The following is a 17,083-nucleotide window of genomic DNA, read 5'->3' on the forward strand; positions in this document are numbered from 1 at the left end:
ATGAATTACACTTTAATTAAAATGCTATTTTAAATTGTAATAATATTTCTATCTATCTATCTATCTATCTATCTATCTATCTATCTATCTATCTATCTATCTATCTATCTATCTATCTATCTATCTATCTATCTATCTATCTATCTATCTATCTATCTATCTATCTATCAAAAAATATAAAAAAATGAAAAAGTGCAGCAACCATTAACACACCAAACCACAAAGTGGCACTGTAGTCCCTTTTTACTCTTCCAAGCATAAATATTTAAATAGTATTCTTGATGCAATGTGATAAACTAAACAAAAAACTGTTTCTGCTGAGGGCAACATTTCCACGAAAACTTTTTTCAATCTTTATTAATTCAATAAACCACATACAGTAAGGTGCACTAACAAAATGTACATATGTGCACCAGCCCAGGCACTCTATGGCAATGATCATGGGCCTGCTTCCAAACACGGGACAAGACAATCAAGAGTGAATTTTCCCTTTTTGGTTCTGAACAAGACAAAGTCCTATAAATGTTCTGGCCTTTAAACAGTAGGAAAATGTTTACATTCATAATACATACTGACTTTTACTGTGCTGGGAGAGTGCGAAAGGAGTAAGGTCTGATGATGGACAACAAATATCTGAGAAAAACACACACCCTGCTAAATCACTCCACGTGCAAGATTGCAAAAGATGCCTATTCTCAGGAAAACTGCCAAGAAATGACCAGGTCATATTTCATCTCAAAATCAGGATGCATGAAAAAATTACATTCTGCTAAATAATTATATTATTTAAATTGTGAAGTACAGTGTTTATTGTACTGAATTTTGATTTTTTTACATTTTTACAGTAAAAACATTACTATGAGATGTGCTTAATTACTATGATCCCATCACAATGCACAATACTTGCATGATAATTTGATAATTGTATGTATATCCCCACTGGTACTGTACGCATGTCAGTCAAAAAATATTTTTAATTTCAACTAAATGATTGTATTATATTTTAGTTTAATAATTCATCATTTAATAATTTTTCATTTAATATTTTGTATTTTTATATTTAAATTATATTTATGCAGTAATTGTTTGGGGGTTTCAGTAACCTTTTCGAATCATGTCTATGATTATTTTTTATTCACATAGAAAGTGCCAAAACCTTTACCAAGTCTCATAGTATTTCAATGAACTTTCAAAAAACTTTCAATGAAAAGTCCTAAAAAAAACAAAACATTACCACACTAGAGGGATATATACATACACATTTTATATTTTTCATTTTGGATGGAGAAATAACCTGGACATTACTTTGTGAGAGCAGGCATAGGCAATATACATATCATTGTATGATAACTTTTCTATTGCGTGTTATGATCCTCATTCAAGAGTAAAACATATTTAATGAGGAAGAATATACAGAGATCACGGTTTACGTGTCAATTCTATGATATAAGTGGTTATCATAGAAGGAGACTGTTAGTATAATAAAAGAGAGATAGTATTGCTAATTGTGTAAAATGAAACGGCTTTTCCTGAACATGAAAAAGAGGTTTTCCCTCATCAAACAAAGAATATAAAATCTATAAATAATTTCATAAATATGTTGGAGCAGTGCAAATACATGTACTGTTATCAGGTGACCAATAAAGGCACTGACTTTGCTAAATTAATTCGCATTTATTTTCAAAGGCGAGTTGGTGATTTGAGGCAACAAACATACACCAACAATGCACTTCCATTGGTATTCGCTGCATAACAGAGCTCACCTGATTTTGTAGTCAAATGCGCATATTAAAAACCACAGTACAGTGACTTTCCAACAATTAATTTGTAGAGCAACAAAATAACCAGTTGTTAAACATTTGAAGAGAGAAGAACAGGTAAAAAAAAAAAAGACAGCATATCCCAAAAACACACAGTTAAAGCATGCGTCTATACGATTTACTATATAGTGAGACTCAAACTGGCCCAGAGAAGGCAAAACCACAGCTACAGTCAAGTTTGATGCTCTTGCTGTGCATCCAAACACAGCAAAATGTCTGGCTTTAAGGTCAAACTGTTTTTACAGCAAGAAGATTATGCCAGTTGAGAACATTGTGATTAACTGAGCGCCATTTTTATCTTTACTGCTTCCATCAACACAAGTAGGTGATTTTTCCCTACCAATGTTATGGCAGGCAGTTTACACATTTTTGTAAATGTGTAACTATGTGTCTGGTAAACAAAGAGGTACTTTCTGGTTTACAGATCTAGGGCTTTGAAAAAAGCATTTTGATTTGAACATGTATTCTTTAGATGACCCTGTGAGTTACCTGTGAAAGGGACATAAATGGAGGGAGGATATGGGATGAGATGGGTGTGATGTGTTGTACAGTATACTGGTGCAGGTCCCAGGCCATAGAGGGTTCCCGCTGCTGCTGCTGCTACACGTTTGTCCGACATTTAGGAAAGATGGGCCCTCCTTCAAGCCTTCTCTTTCTTACTGCACACACAAACAAAAAAAGGGTTGATCACTTTTGAGGACATAAACATTTTTTTCACTAGCCCCACATCATTTCTTTAAAGGGATAGTTGACCCAAACATTTTAATGATCCCAAAATTGACTCACCCTCAAGAAATCCTAGGTGTATAGGACATTCTTCTTTCAGACTAAGGCAACTGGAGTATTATATATGAATTATATAATTACATAATGTGAAGCCCTCTTGCAAAAAATCTTACACTACAATGACATGATTTACTGCCTTTATAATTAGCCAGGAAATGTTTTAATATATCCTTGTATTCACCTGATAGAAGAATGTCATAAACACCCAGGATAGCTTGAGGGTGAGAAAATCATGGGATCCTTTTTTTGTTTTTGGGTGACCTATGCCTAATTTATTTATAAATAAATTAAAACCATAATGTAACTGCATTAAAGCTATGAAATCATACATGCATTTTCTTTCTTTCTTTCTTCTTTCTTTTTTTTTTTTATTTGGCTGAAAAAAAAGAACATTTCTGATTTATTAAAGGACATTCTTTACAATTTCTCACAGAAACTTTATGTTAGACACTGGGAATTCCTTACTACATGTATAGACACCAAAGACAGAAACTGGAAATTGCAATCAAAGGAATAGTTCAAGCAATTAAAAAAGTAGTTTATATGGCTTCAAAAGACTAGAAATATAGAGTCAAATTGGCTACATTTTATGGTGTTATTGGAGCTCAAAATCTCTTTTATTGAGACATTCTGTTAATGCTTCTTTTATTTTAAAAATCTTATGTACTTGGCAAAATAATATTAATAATAATAATAATAATGTTATATATATATATATATAAAAAAAATATATATATATATATATATATATATATATATATATATATATATATATATATATATATATATATATATATATATATATATATATATATATATAAAAATACAAATTTGGGGAGAACTATATAAAGAAAAAGCTCTGCATGCAAAGCAACTCAGAGGCCAATTTCAATAATGTTTTTGTAGATTTGGCATGAGAATAGTCTCTCAGTGCAGAAGAAAATAAAGACTAAAACCTGAAAATCAGACAGACACACAGCACTGACAAACAAAACAACCAGGCAATGAAGACAAGTTTTTGATTTCACGTTGATGGAAGGAAATGCAGTAGTGGAAATGCTGAAGCGGCAGAAGTGAGCTTGAGGAAAAGAATAAAAGCTCATAACGATCCAGAGGCTTGAGGTATTACAAGAAAGCTTAAATAAGAGCAAAAAGACAACGGGTAGCGCCCAGAGGAAGAAAAGGAGGGCTAGACTCTGTGTTTACTTGGGTTTTGACGTGAACTTGAACTTTTTACAGAAGGCTCTTTCCAGCTCAGGGACCGACAGAGTGAATGTGATCGCGCCATCTGTGTCCGACCGAACTACACGTGCTGTAAACACAGACATGGCATGAACACACCAATACACACACTAGATTGGGGCCATTAAGACTTTTTTTTTTAAAGAAATTGGTACTTTTATTTAGCAAGGCTGCATTAAATTGATCACACTTGACATTTGTTTTTCAAATACATGCTGTTGAACTTTATTCAATCAAAGAATCCTGAAAAAAACTTTAGCAGTACAACTATTTTCAACATTGATAATGATATGAAAATGCAGCTTTGCCATGATTTGTAATACTATATCACAATATTACAGTTTGTACTCTATGCTTGACCAAATAAATGCAGCTTCGGTAAGCATAAGTTCCTGACATCAAACTGGATGGTGAATTAGGTAGTCTACCCATTTCAGCACGCAAACATACATTTTCAGCAAATATACACATACACACAACAACAAATGTTAATTCTGAAAAATACACATACAAATAACAAATCGGACAGCATCAGTGCGTGTTTCTTACCAAGGTCATTGTTGCTCATCATGGCATTAGATCCACGCAAGCGTGGGCCCTGCTGGGTGAAGTGGTATCCGAACTTCAGCAGAGTAGTGTTCTTCTCCAAAATATTAGCTATCTCCATCTCAACCTTATTACCCAAAGGCTGACTCTATATCACATATACACAAATTAAATAAATGCAAGATAAATACAGGATATAATTCAATAACTCTTTTAGACCAGCGCTACTCTTTGCCTTAATTTGTCCCTCCATCATCATTACCTTCACACTAAACCCCTGGCCTCATGAATTATGGCTTGGACCTTTATATAACTTCCTTCAGTGTATGTGTGTGTGAGCGTACCTGGTTGTCAATCTTTAGCTCATGCAGTGTAGTGTTGCTCTTTAAGGATTCCACGAGTGCCAGTATTCCAGCTCCAGTAATGAAGTTTGACTCCACGTTTAGACTCTTCAGAGTGGTGTTCACTTTCAGCATGTCTGCTAGTGCCTGGAAAACAAACATTACATGTTGTACATTACAGTAAGATTTCTTTAGGTTTTGAAAAGTCTTTTATGCTCAGCAAGACCATTTATTGATCAAAACTGATGTCAAATTGTAAAATGTTATTACAATGTAAAACATTTCTCTCTCAATTGTAATTTAAAATGTAATTTATTCCTGTGATGGCAAAGCTGAATCTTGAGCATCATTACTCCAGTCTTCAGTGTCACAATATCCTTCAGAAATCATTATAATATGCTGATTTGGTGATCAGGTAAGATTTCTTAATATTTCACCCCATTTAAAATGGATGTGCTACTTAATATTTTTGATTAAAAATATGATTTAAAAAATGGATTCCAAAAGAACGCATTTATTTAAAATAGAAATATTTTGTAACATTAGTAATGTCTTTACATTCATTTATTGACGTCTTTACAATAATTCTAATTCATTATTGCTGAATAAAATTTATTTTAAAAAATCATAAAGAACATATTTCACCCCACAATGAAAACAAGCATCATATACAACAACATATGCACTGTGTATTCTGACACCTTTCTATCAGAACCAGCATTAACTTTTGAACAATTATCTATTGTCTGTATAATTATAATACAATACAATTATAATAATCATCTGTTTGATCGGACAACACTGGCCAGCTTTTGCTCCCCACGTGCATCATTGAGCCTTGGCCGCCCCACCTTGTTGACGGTTAACCACTGTTTATTCTTTGGACCACTTTTGATACTAGACACTGACCACTGCAGACCAGGAACACCAAACAAGAGCTGCAGTTTTGGAGATGCTCTGACCCAGTCGTCAAGCCATCACAATTTGGCCCTTGTCAAACTCGCTCAAATCCTTACAATTGCCCATTTTTCCGACTTCTAACACATTAAACGACAAAATGTTCACTTGCTGCCTAATATATCCAACCCACTAACAGGTGCCATGAAGAAATAATCAGTATTGTTCACTTCACCAGTCAGTGCTCGATCGGTGTGTGTGTGTGTGTGTGTGTGTGTGTGTGTGTGTGTATATTATCTACACTATATTGCCAATAGTTTTTAACATGCACATGGACTTTAATGACATCTCATTCTTAATCCATAGGGTTTAATATGGAGTTAGCACACCCTTTACAGCTATAACAGCTTCAACAAGGCTTTCCACAAGGTTTAGGAGTGTGTTTATGGGAAATTTTTACCATTCTTCTAGATGTACATTTGTGAGGTCAGGCACTGATGGTGGACTGTCACAGTCTCCGTTCTAATTCATCCCAAAGATGTTCTACCGGGTTGAGGTCAGGGCTCTGTGCAGGCCAAGTTCCTCCACACCGACCTCGCTCATCCATGTCTTTATGGACCTTGGTTTTTGCACTGGTGCGCAGTCATGTTGAAACAAGAAGGGGCCATTCCTATACTGTAACTTATGAGCATGAACTTGTCCAGAATGTCTTGGTATGCTGAAGCATTATGAGTTCCTTTCACTGAAACTAAGGGGCCAATTCCTGTAAAACAACCCCACACCATAATCCCCCTCCACCAAACTTTACACTTGGCACATTGGAGTCAGGCAAGTACCGTTCTCCTGGCAACCGCCAAACCCAGACTGGTCCATCAGATTGCCAGACAGACCAGTCGAGGCCACATGAAGTTTGGAAGTCTGTAGCTACTGACTCTTCAGTAGTGAGGAATTTTCACGAATGGACTTATTGCACAGGTGGTTAGTGATGTTAGGTTCTTGAACAGATCGTTCTTTTGAGCCGGTTCTCAGCAAGTAACCGGTCAAACTGGTTCACTAATCAAACTGAATCAAACTTTCGTTCCGTGTTGATGACGCAAGACGCAAAAGCCGAAGTAGCACGGTCCGACTGAAAAAGAATTGATTAATTTTGAAGTTTGCAGAGGATTGCCGAGGCGAGGATGATTGACAACGCAAGTCTGAGGCACTTAGACTACTAGAAAAATTCTTATTATGATGATTACTGTTATTAAATAAAATTGTATTAAAACATGCAAAAACCATACATTTTTCTGTAATTTATTATGCATGCAGATTATTGTTAAGCGAAATGTATAAGTTTATAAGACTGGTTTATTCTTTCTATATAGCTACTTTAGACATGTAACATATCCTCGTTTGTTGATCAGTGCCTATAATGTGTACTGTAGTTGCGCAACTTTCAGTTGAATCTGACGCGAAGGATAAATTAATGAACTGAACACAACACAAAAACACCATTAAGTGAATGAAAGGCAATAATCAAAAAATGCACTCACGCAAATATCTATTAGATTGTTTCAAGATGCATTGATACAGATTATTACTTTATTTGAATGTCCCCTTGATATTACATGAGACAGATAAATGTATTAAAAAGAATGAAACTAATGCATAGTGAAATCATTGCATGATGACGTCCGGAACCTACGAATCTGCTTTTTGAACCGGGTCATTGAGTCAAACTGTCCGAGAAGAACTGGTTACCGGCAATGAATCGGACTTTGCATCACTACAGGTGGTAACCTATCACAGTACCACTCTTTAATTCACTGAGCTCCTGAGAACGACCCATTCTTTCACAAACGTTTGTAGAAGCAACCTGCATGCCTAGTGCTTGATTTTATACACCTGTGGTCATGGAATTGATTGGAACACCTGAATTCAATGATTTGGAGGGGTGTCCCAATACTTTTAGCAATATAGTGTATATAAAACAGTAATGTGCATAATTGTCTTAAAGTCAAAATTCCAAAAATTACATTTGTAAAGACAGGCTGCATTTTCTTTATGAAAATAATAACTTTGAGAATAAGCATACTTCAACTCACAAAGGCTACAGGATCGTTACTTCTGGTGCCAACGATGCTCAGGCGCTCCACAACTCTGTTCCCTTTAAGAGCTTCAGCATATGCTTTCAAAGTTGGGACTGGAATATTCTACATAATCACCAGAAAAAAAGAGAACACATCATAACAGGGCAAACCATTAAAACGGCAAGCTAGCAGACATAAAGACACAATATTCAATAGAAAGTATAAGTAGAAGAGTGAAAGTGACACCTTGATGTTATTTAGGTTGACCTCAATAAGATCTGGATCATTGCTTTTGATTCTCTGTAGTGTTTCCTCTACATCTGTGTCATTGGGCTGTTCATCTGGCACTGGCTTATACTGGGTACACTGGATTACACCTGTGCATATAATTCAACTCAATTACAACAAATCATATGGTTCAATGCCAACTATAACACACTACTATATCAAACAGTACACTGTATACACAATGTTAAAATTGTCCCTTTGATGTATGGCATTGGCATTTTATTACATTTATTTAAATTTTACATTTAATGTAAATGGTGTACATAGGTATTACATACATTATTTGCATGTTTAGTAAAACAGTGTCAAATAAAATACATGGTTTTTGCCAACAAAACTATGAATTACCATATACTTAAGTAAAAAATTAAATAAACATCACATATGATTAATTTTTTTCCTCTATAAACCTCTCTTATATTTTTTTATTAGTTATGTACATTAGTTTGTTTTTGTGTTACATTTTATGTTATTTATTTATTTGTTTGTTTATTAAGTTTTTAACTGCATGTTAGCCGCAGGACTATTTACATGGTAAACACAAGGTCAATATCAAAATCCATAATTTTTTTATTATTATATAAATCATCTCAACTTGACATAAGATAGAAAATCTAAAACACATTCAGGTGATGCATTCTAAAATATTCCATGTAAAAATGTTTCTGCATAAAAGCATAGTATCATAAAAACTACAGTCCAACCAAATGTTTAACAGTCAAAGGAATGACATGAGAGACATAAAGAAGGATCTTCACCTATCAATAGAAACCCATGTGTAATTCTTGAGTGACCAGTTATGGTATTTAGTTAATGTTTTAGTGTCGTGTGTGTTACTCTGATGGTGTTTTGTCTTTGTGTATGATCCTGTGCACTGTTTATATGGGAATTGACCATGTTTTACAAACAGGCCGCTTACGATTGTGATTTATCGTGTGACTTTCTATTGAGCCACCTGTATAAATGTTATGGTTATTGATACATTTTAAGGATTTTGGTATAAAGTAGGAATATTAACATTATATCACTTAATAAAATATATGGTTCTAAGTTGTATACAGGCATCCCTGTGAAACTGGAAACATTTTCACCGTATTTTTATGGTGAATTTCTGGCAACCACAGTTGCCAGTTTTTTTTTTTTTTGTTAAATAATTTTTACTGTGTGCCTTAAGTTTCCAAGCACTTTCAACTTTATCCAATATACTATAATATATAAATTGTATTTTACAGTTACTTACTTCCAATTAGTTATTTTTTTATTCGCTTTGGTGCTATTTCCACAAGCAAAGTGTACATTTTCAAAACTCAGTGCTAATCACAACAGATCATCAAAGTGCACTTTTTTTTCAAACTTTTCAGCATATTTTCAATTGTGTTAATAAAATACACAAAACCATAAAGTATCATTTTCACTACACAAAATAAGTGTTTCATGTTCATGTGTTATAAATGTTTCATTCACAGTATTTCCCTTTCATAAAGCTCTCACTATCAAACTTTTGATTTGAATCTTTTCTCTTTCAGTTCAATACATTTGTCTATTATTTAATCCAACTGATCTTAATGGTTTATCAATTAATTATTCAGTACACCTATAGATGCCTAATAATATTGATTCTGTAGACAGAGTTTCTACTGTTTTCAATTTCCGATATGGATAGCGATATGAAATGAATTATTTTTAAATTATAAACAATTTATCTTATACTATTATAACCACTATGTTCAATGTGTGTGTGGCCTGGTAAACGCTACATTATGGGGACAAAATGGGGGTCAAAACGGTCAGTCAACTACAGTATAGATTCAGTCATATGGTACAATGAGAACATGTAGTGTATTGGCAGCAAACTGTTTTCTATAGCCCAGAAACTCGTGGCTGTGGCGTAACTTCATCACACCTTTTGATAACACACTGAATAGATACTATTACAAACATTATGGATTAATTACATAAGTTAGGCAAGTTTATTTTCTTTTGTGGCATCTGTAGTCTGTGTTACTGTAGATTTCAGCAACTAAATTATACCAAATTGAAAGAAGATCATACTGTTGAGTTTCTGTAAATAAACCAAAGGTTCTTATTACATATTACAATAATAATCTTGTGTTTGAAACAACGCTTATGTGGAATGAAAATATGTGCAAATGAATAAAAGTTCTACATCAAGGTTTTGAAAGAATGACTAGCTGCATTCCAAGTGTGATCAGTTTGTATTTTTGTACTAAGAGTTTTGAAAATGTACACCTTACTTGTGAAAATAGTACCAAAGCGAAAAAAATTTTTTAAAGAATATGGCAATTCAAACAAAATACTAATGCAAAACTGGAATAAACTAAACCTGATTGATCATAAAGAATCAATCAGACAAATGTATAGCTTCAAACCAGACAAAAACATTACATAAATAACCGCTGTAGTGACTTACTGTTCAAACCCTGTTTGTTGACGATAGTACTGCTGGCCAGTGCTTCATAATACTGCTGATTACTCATCAGTGTGTGCATACCCAAGATGGCTGCAGCAAGACAAAAAGATTTTCACATTATTTATGAATGGATGAATGAATGAATGAATGAATGAATGAATGAATGAATGAATGAATGAATGAATGAATGATATGTATGCATGCATGAATTAAATTAAATAAATGTATGTATGTATGTGTGTATACATGAAATTAAATGTATGTATGTATGCATGAGTGAATTAATGAATGCATCGCTTCATGTATTAAAATTTTCCCTGCTTATGTTAGTCAAACTTTCTTGACTCAAAACTAAGCTTTACATGTCCATTATCCATCCTCTATATGATCCTCTGAATGAAACGGCCAGTGTTGGCTGTTTACACAATGTACATCAAATGAAAATGATTGTTTTCCAAGATCAACTTAAAATCATTCACATTTACCTGATGAATAATATCTCAAGCAGAACAGCAATGGCATCAAATTAACTAGTGCAGACCAACAAAAAAAACTAAAATCTGATAAAAATTAAAAACGACAGCATAACATCTAAAAGCACGTCAAGAGGGAAAGTGCAATTTATGAGTCTGGCATGTATACTGCATCTGATAGTTGACCATGGGCCAAAGACAACTGAACTAACCTCATTCCCATATGAAGCTCTAATCTGTCAGGATATATAAGATGTTCAGACCATTAAGTCAACCTTAAATCCTGCTGTTTTTGAAACATGATCCCAAAGGGGGAAAAAACAATTGACCTTATTTTTACGGAAAGAACTTCATCATGCTAAATGAGAGTAAAGCAAGTAGCTGACAGTTAAGAGGGGTTTTTTTTAGCCAGCAGAAGAAGAAAAAACGCTGTTACCCTTTTTTGGTAGCCAAGTGTCCTTAGTGCACAAGGATGAGTCATTGTTATGAAAGAAAAAGAACTTGCATACGCAGTTTCAGAAACCAACATATGCATGCTACATGTGAAGGACTAGTTCACTTAAAAATAAAAATGTATTATTTACCCTGTCATCCTAAATCTGTATGATTTTGTTTCTTCGTGAAACACAAAACAATACAGTTTGAAGAATGTTCATGCTGCTCTTTTCCAGTACAGCTGAGGTATAACAGTAGAGGATGAAAGGAAAGACAGTCAAATGAGTTTAGAAAATCATGACTAGTACAAAATGCCAAGAGTTTTAGTTTTTGGGGGGGTAAAGCAACCTTGAAATAAAACTTAAATCATGCTGAAAATACCATGCAAATACTTAGCTAATGTATAAGAAAATTCTTATTCATTCTATAAATGTTAGAGCGGCATACAATGTTGCAGATTAACCTACTGGAGTGACCCGGGGCTTAGAAACGATGGAGCAGGAAAGTGGACAGAGAGAATTAGGAATGGAGATGTGAAAATGGTGTGGAGTGGAGAAGACTACAGAGACAGAGGCACATTGTGAGATATAGACACACACACACACACACACACACACACACACACACACACACACACACACACACACACACACACACACACACACACACACACACACACACACACACACACACACACACACACACACACACACACACACACACACACACACACACACACACACACACACACACACACACACACACACACACAGAGGAAGTTCAAATTAGTCAATGAAATTAAAGATGGATTCACTCATTTGAATATGAATTAAAATTAGTGAACAGAGAGTGTTTAAGCCATAATAAAGAATACGTGTTGTTACAAAATAACATTCTTTAAAATAATTATTTAAAATCCATTACAGATTACACGCATACCCATATAAATTCAGAATTATATATTAATGTTAAAAAGTATATTATAAATGGTGTCTTGGATCCTAAGAATCAAATATGCCTAGTCTACATACAGGAATTAAATTGGAAACATTATACTGTACCTGCTATATCGCACAATTCTGCATCAGTAGCACTAGATAGCGCTTCTTCTAGTTCAGGCTCCAGAGTGACATCTTCCAGGATAGGGTCAACTTTTGTCTTAGGCTCCCATACTTTTCCTACATACACACAAATACAAAAATAGAGAGTGAGGGAAAAATGCCTTTCATTTTTGCTAAAATATTATGACTGTCCAACATCATGCTTTTGCCCCCCCAAAAAATATTTCTAGTTAGTGTACTTTTAAAGGTGCAGAGTGTATTATTTGGATAAGGATCTATTGACAGAAATACAAAAATATAAATACAACTATGTTTTAAAGTGGTGTATAAAGACCTTACATAATGAAGAGTTATGTTTTTAATACCTTAGAATGAGCCATTTCTATCTACATACACCGCAGGTCCCCTGACACTGAAGTCGCCATTTTGTGCCGCCATGTTTCTACAGTAGCCCTAAACGGACAAACTGCTCTACAGAGCACTAGCTACTCTCTGCTGTCTCAGACAATGGCATCTTTGTCCTGTGTCGGCCACCGTAGCTTCTCTATGTGCTTCAAAAGAGAGGGGTGAGCGGTGGGTGGTTGTAATTTACAACCTCACCACTAGATGCCGCTAACATTTACACAGTGCACCTTTAAATAAAGGAGACAACACTCTCAGTGAAGACAAAGCATGATGCATAAATGAGATAGAGAAATGGAAGAAAGTGAAGAGAGATTGGAGAAAAATTAAGACAAATAAAAAGTAAAGACCACCTGTGAACCAAATGTTACTGTGCATAATTTCAAACTGTAATTTCATCATGTTATGCGAAAAGAGAAAAATACAAAGTGTATGCTATGAATCATTAATTTTGATTTCTAAAAGGGCTAGGAAATTTGTATTAGTTATTATTATTATTAGTTATTTTAAATGTCAAACAAAGCTGGAAATGCCAGTCGAATGGCAATGTTTATAACTTTCAGGATAAAAAGAAAAATATGACAGAGCTACTTTTGTGATGTACAGTATACACACTGTTGGACATTGTTAGTGGACAAATTACAAACTAATGAAAGAATAAAAAGAGTTCACAGGGTCAAAATGCCTATGGCTCTAAATGTAAGTCGCTCACTCACTCCTCACCTCTTTTCTCGCCAGTGAAGGGAACAAGATCATCTCGGTCTGGGTGTTCTTTGGCTTGTTTCTCCAGATGTGCTAGAAGGTCATCTCTCTGGAACGTTCCGGTCGGAGCTTTCTTAGTCTGATCCCTCTGTCTGTACCCTGCTGGCAACAGTGCGTTCTGTAAACAATACAATTTGTTTTGTTCATCAAACTTTCATAAAAAGCACATAGAATGTAAGATAGAATATTACAAAAAAGGTGAATTTGCCATATCATAAAATACCATGGATTATAATACCATCACTTTAGTCACAGAAGCCATTTTCCACCAGTTTCCTTCCTTTGCAACTATTCCACACTTTGGATATATGACGTGTCCACCTAAACCAGGTTTTTTTAACAAGCAACCACATACTGAAAAGGCAAACTCCACCACCTCCTGAAACACAGTGAGCAACGATAACATTCTTTTAAGTCAGGGCCTATCAGCCCATATCCACAAAAAAGGGCCGCTGAGCAAACGGGGGGATGTCAACGTATGTGCATGTTAAATGTGATGACAGAATCCAGAACACAGTGTTTCAAAGAGAACTCGAAGAGAACAGCACTTTATACAACACCTTAGTATTGTTTATTCTTAGTGCAGATAAAATTTAGACAAATTATTTCTAAAGTGACATTTAAAATCATTAAAGTAGAGATTTCCATAGCTAAATTTACAGCAAATTTAGTGTTTCGGGAAAAGGCTCTGCTTTGGTGGAGAATGTTTATTTTTGTTACATTTGAGCGGATTAACATTTGTCCCAGCACCAGTATTTATGGCAAACTTCTGCACCTCTGGCTGAACATCTCAGTAAGGGAGAAGAAATTCTCTTTTCTCTCTTCTCTGTTTGCTGGACATTTATTCTACGTCTGTGTCTAAATCTGTCAAGAAGTGCTTAGATGCTGGAGTCAAACCAGATTCCTGAAGAGCAAATTAAAAACTGTGGTTTGAGTAAGAAAAAGAACACTTTTCACAGAGAATTCCCTAAAAACACCACTGCAATACAACACGGCACACTCTAATCACTGAAAAACATCAAAGTCCTGTCAAACTGTCTCCACCATGATACGTCCATATGATACAACACAGTCCAGGCAAACAGAAAAACATAGAAATAACCGTGGTTCTCTCAAACAAAAATGGTACTGAACAATAGTGTCCATCACCAAACAACATAATGGTCTACACAGTCCAAAATAAAACAACACACTCCAGTCAAAAAAACACCATTTACGCCAAAAACTAAAACAAATAACACCAAAGTCCAGACAAACATACCAGAATAGGTAGTAACAGAGTCCAGTCAAACAAACAAACACCATTATACATAATAATAGACATAGCCAAACAAACATGACTTTGAAACAATACAGCCCAGACAAATAAAAACACAAAAATAAAGTGGACTTGAAAAATGAGATATAAAGTTATAATTCTAGGAAAAAAACAAAAAATTCCCCTCAGACCTAGACTGTATAACTCGCAATTGCGAGAACATATCTCACTATTTTAATATATTAACATTACATAAATAACTATATTAACATTACACAAATAGCCGCAAATATCTTTCAAAATGTTTTAATCTGTGGCAGAAACTTCCATATAAAACACAGTCAAGTCAAACAAACACCATTACACACACACACACACACACACACACACACACACACACACACACACACACACACACACACACACACACACACACACACACACACACACACACACACACACACACAAACAACCCAGCCAAACAAAGAACACTAGGAAGCAACACAGTGCAGAAACCAAAATTAAAATAGGCAGCAACTGTCCGGTCAAACTAACTCTCATATACATTAAAAAAAGAAAGAAAGACAAACACCACTAGGAAAAAACACAGTCCAGACAAACCAACACCACTGACACATTCCAGACAAACAATCAGATTAGATAACAACACAGTCCCATCAAACAAACAGTATACATAGAACAGCCAAGTCTAACTAAATTATACAACAGTATTATACAAATTAAGAAATACAACAGGCCTCCTTTACACAACTCACTCAATATAGTTTTCAGTGCCAAAGCACTGCTAAAAACAAACAAACAAAAAAGTTGATCAACCTTTCAAAATGACAAGTATTCAAAGGCAACTTAAGTGTGTGATCACATTTATGATTTTAATTAATTCAAGCCAATTTTAAAGTTCATTTTGAGATGGTTAACCTTATTTTAAGTGCACTTACATCAGGATCAAGCTCTTCAAGTTCATCCTCAAGTCTTCTGAGCTCCTCTTCACTGAGCTTCTGCAAGAGCTCATCCTCATCCACATCCCGGTACTTCTCCATCTCTTTACGGAACATGATGAACAAGATAAAAGGAAGGAAGAGGACAGAAGAAAAGAAAAGGCAGGAATAGTCGAGCCCCCCAACTTCAAGACCTTGGTGAAAACAAGAGAGACAGATCCATTATCAGGCCTATTCTAAATTCAAAGATCAAGATTTTCTACAGTATTTAAGTGGATTATTCTAGACAAATCATATGGGTTATGGAGTGCAGAGTAACCAAATGTGTACATCATTAAATTAACTTAGGACATTATACGCTAACTTTGGACAACCAGAAAAAGCACACACATTTTGTCTTAAAGTGTTTTACTTGTTTGTTTGTTTGTTTTTTACAAATGCAAGCTGTTTTTATTTTATTTTAAAGTAGTATGCACAGTATGGTCTTAAACAACAGATGAATTGAGCCATTTATAGTGTATAATATGAGAAGAAAAATAATCAAACTGAAGGATAGCCATCTACTTTTTGGACCGTCTCCACTGCCCTTGGTAAATCCAACAGACAAGGACATAGACCAGCAAACTCCATCACACTAAGTATGCAAATTTATTATTAACATATTACCTCTAGTTTAGGATTGCCAAATCAATAAACTAGTTATTAAATACATATTTCCAGGCAGTTCAGACAAATTGCTTGTCTACTTCAGTTAATAAAACTACAGTAAATTAAGCCTGAATAAAGTTACTTCAGATATTTTGACGTTAGACAAAAATACACATTTAAAACCGCGAGTTTAATAATGAATCATATAATTTTCTCCGAGCATCATCTAATATGAGTATAGTGTGTTTCATGGTTCAATGAAATGATGAAAACAAAGCGTCTATCATTCTCACTTACTTCAGACAGCGCTTATCCCACACTAAATATAGCGCATGTGACAGCTGAATACTTTGACCAGATATGGTTTCTTTTCGGAGCCGCTAATTCACACAAATGTGCAGCTGCCTCAAGCAATGATTTCTCAAATCCAAAGTTCATAGAACAACAACGCTTGACACGACGGAGAAAGTCCAAATATTAAAAGTTGTCACTGCTCCAGCCTCGAGTATTCTTTCAGCAAGTCCAGTAGTCGGTGGCGATAAGTTTCCACACCAACCCGGAGTAGTGCAGAACTTCGCCCCGCCCACCACGCAGCCCTGCCAATTACTGACGCCATTCATCCAGCCCACCAATCAAGTTGCAAGAACAAATGACAGCCACAC

At 34.9% G+C, this 17,083-nt stretch overlaps 1 protein-coding gene across 2 annotated transcripts; it reads right to left on the bottom strand.

Moving 5' to 3' along the window:
* Nucleotides 1-337: 337 nt before the first annotated feature.
* tmod1 (tropomodulin 1) lies at nucleotides 338-16,975 on the bottom strand. Of its 2 annotated transcripts, XM_067442802.1 has the most exons (11): nucleotides 16,719-16,975; nucleotides 15,774-15,967; nucleotides 13,518-13,674; nucleotides 12,393-12,509; nucleotides 10,424-10,513; nucleotides 7,951-8,081; nucleotides 7,720-7,827; nucleotides 4,739-4,882; nucleotides 4,398-4,542; nucleotides 3,813-3,918; nucleotides 338-2,479 (listed from the first exon to the last, which is right to left on the bottom strand). In XM_067442802.1, the coding sequence occupies exons 2-11, from the start codon at nucleotides 15,888-15,890 to the stop codon at nucleotides 2,461-2,463; spliced, it is 1,134 nt and encodes a 377-aa protein (XP_067298903.1). In that variant the 5' UTR covers nucleotides 15,891-15,967; nucleotides 16,719-16,975; the 3' UTR covers nucleotides 338-2,460. The 2 variants fall into 2 exon arrangements, with proteins under 2 accessions (XP_067298903.1, XP_067298904.1); XM_067442803.1 differs by lacking the exon at nucleotides 3,813-3,918.
* Nucleotides 16,976-17,083: the final 108 nt, after the last annotated feature.

Source organism: Pseudorasbora parva, chromosome 4 (genome assembly GCF_024679245.1).
Source record: "Pseudorasbora parva isolate DD20220531a chromosome 4, ASM2467924v1, whole genome shotgun sequence".
In the NCBI taxonomy this organism is placed as follows: Eukaryota; Metazoa; Chordata; class Actinopteri; order Cypriniformes; family Gobionidae; genus Pseudorasbora; species Pseudorasbora parva.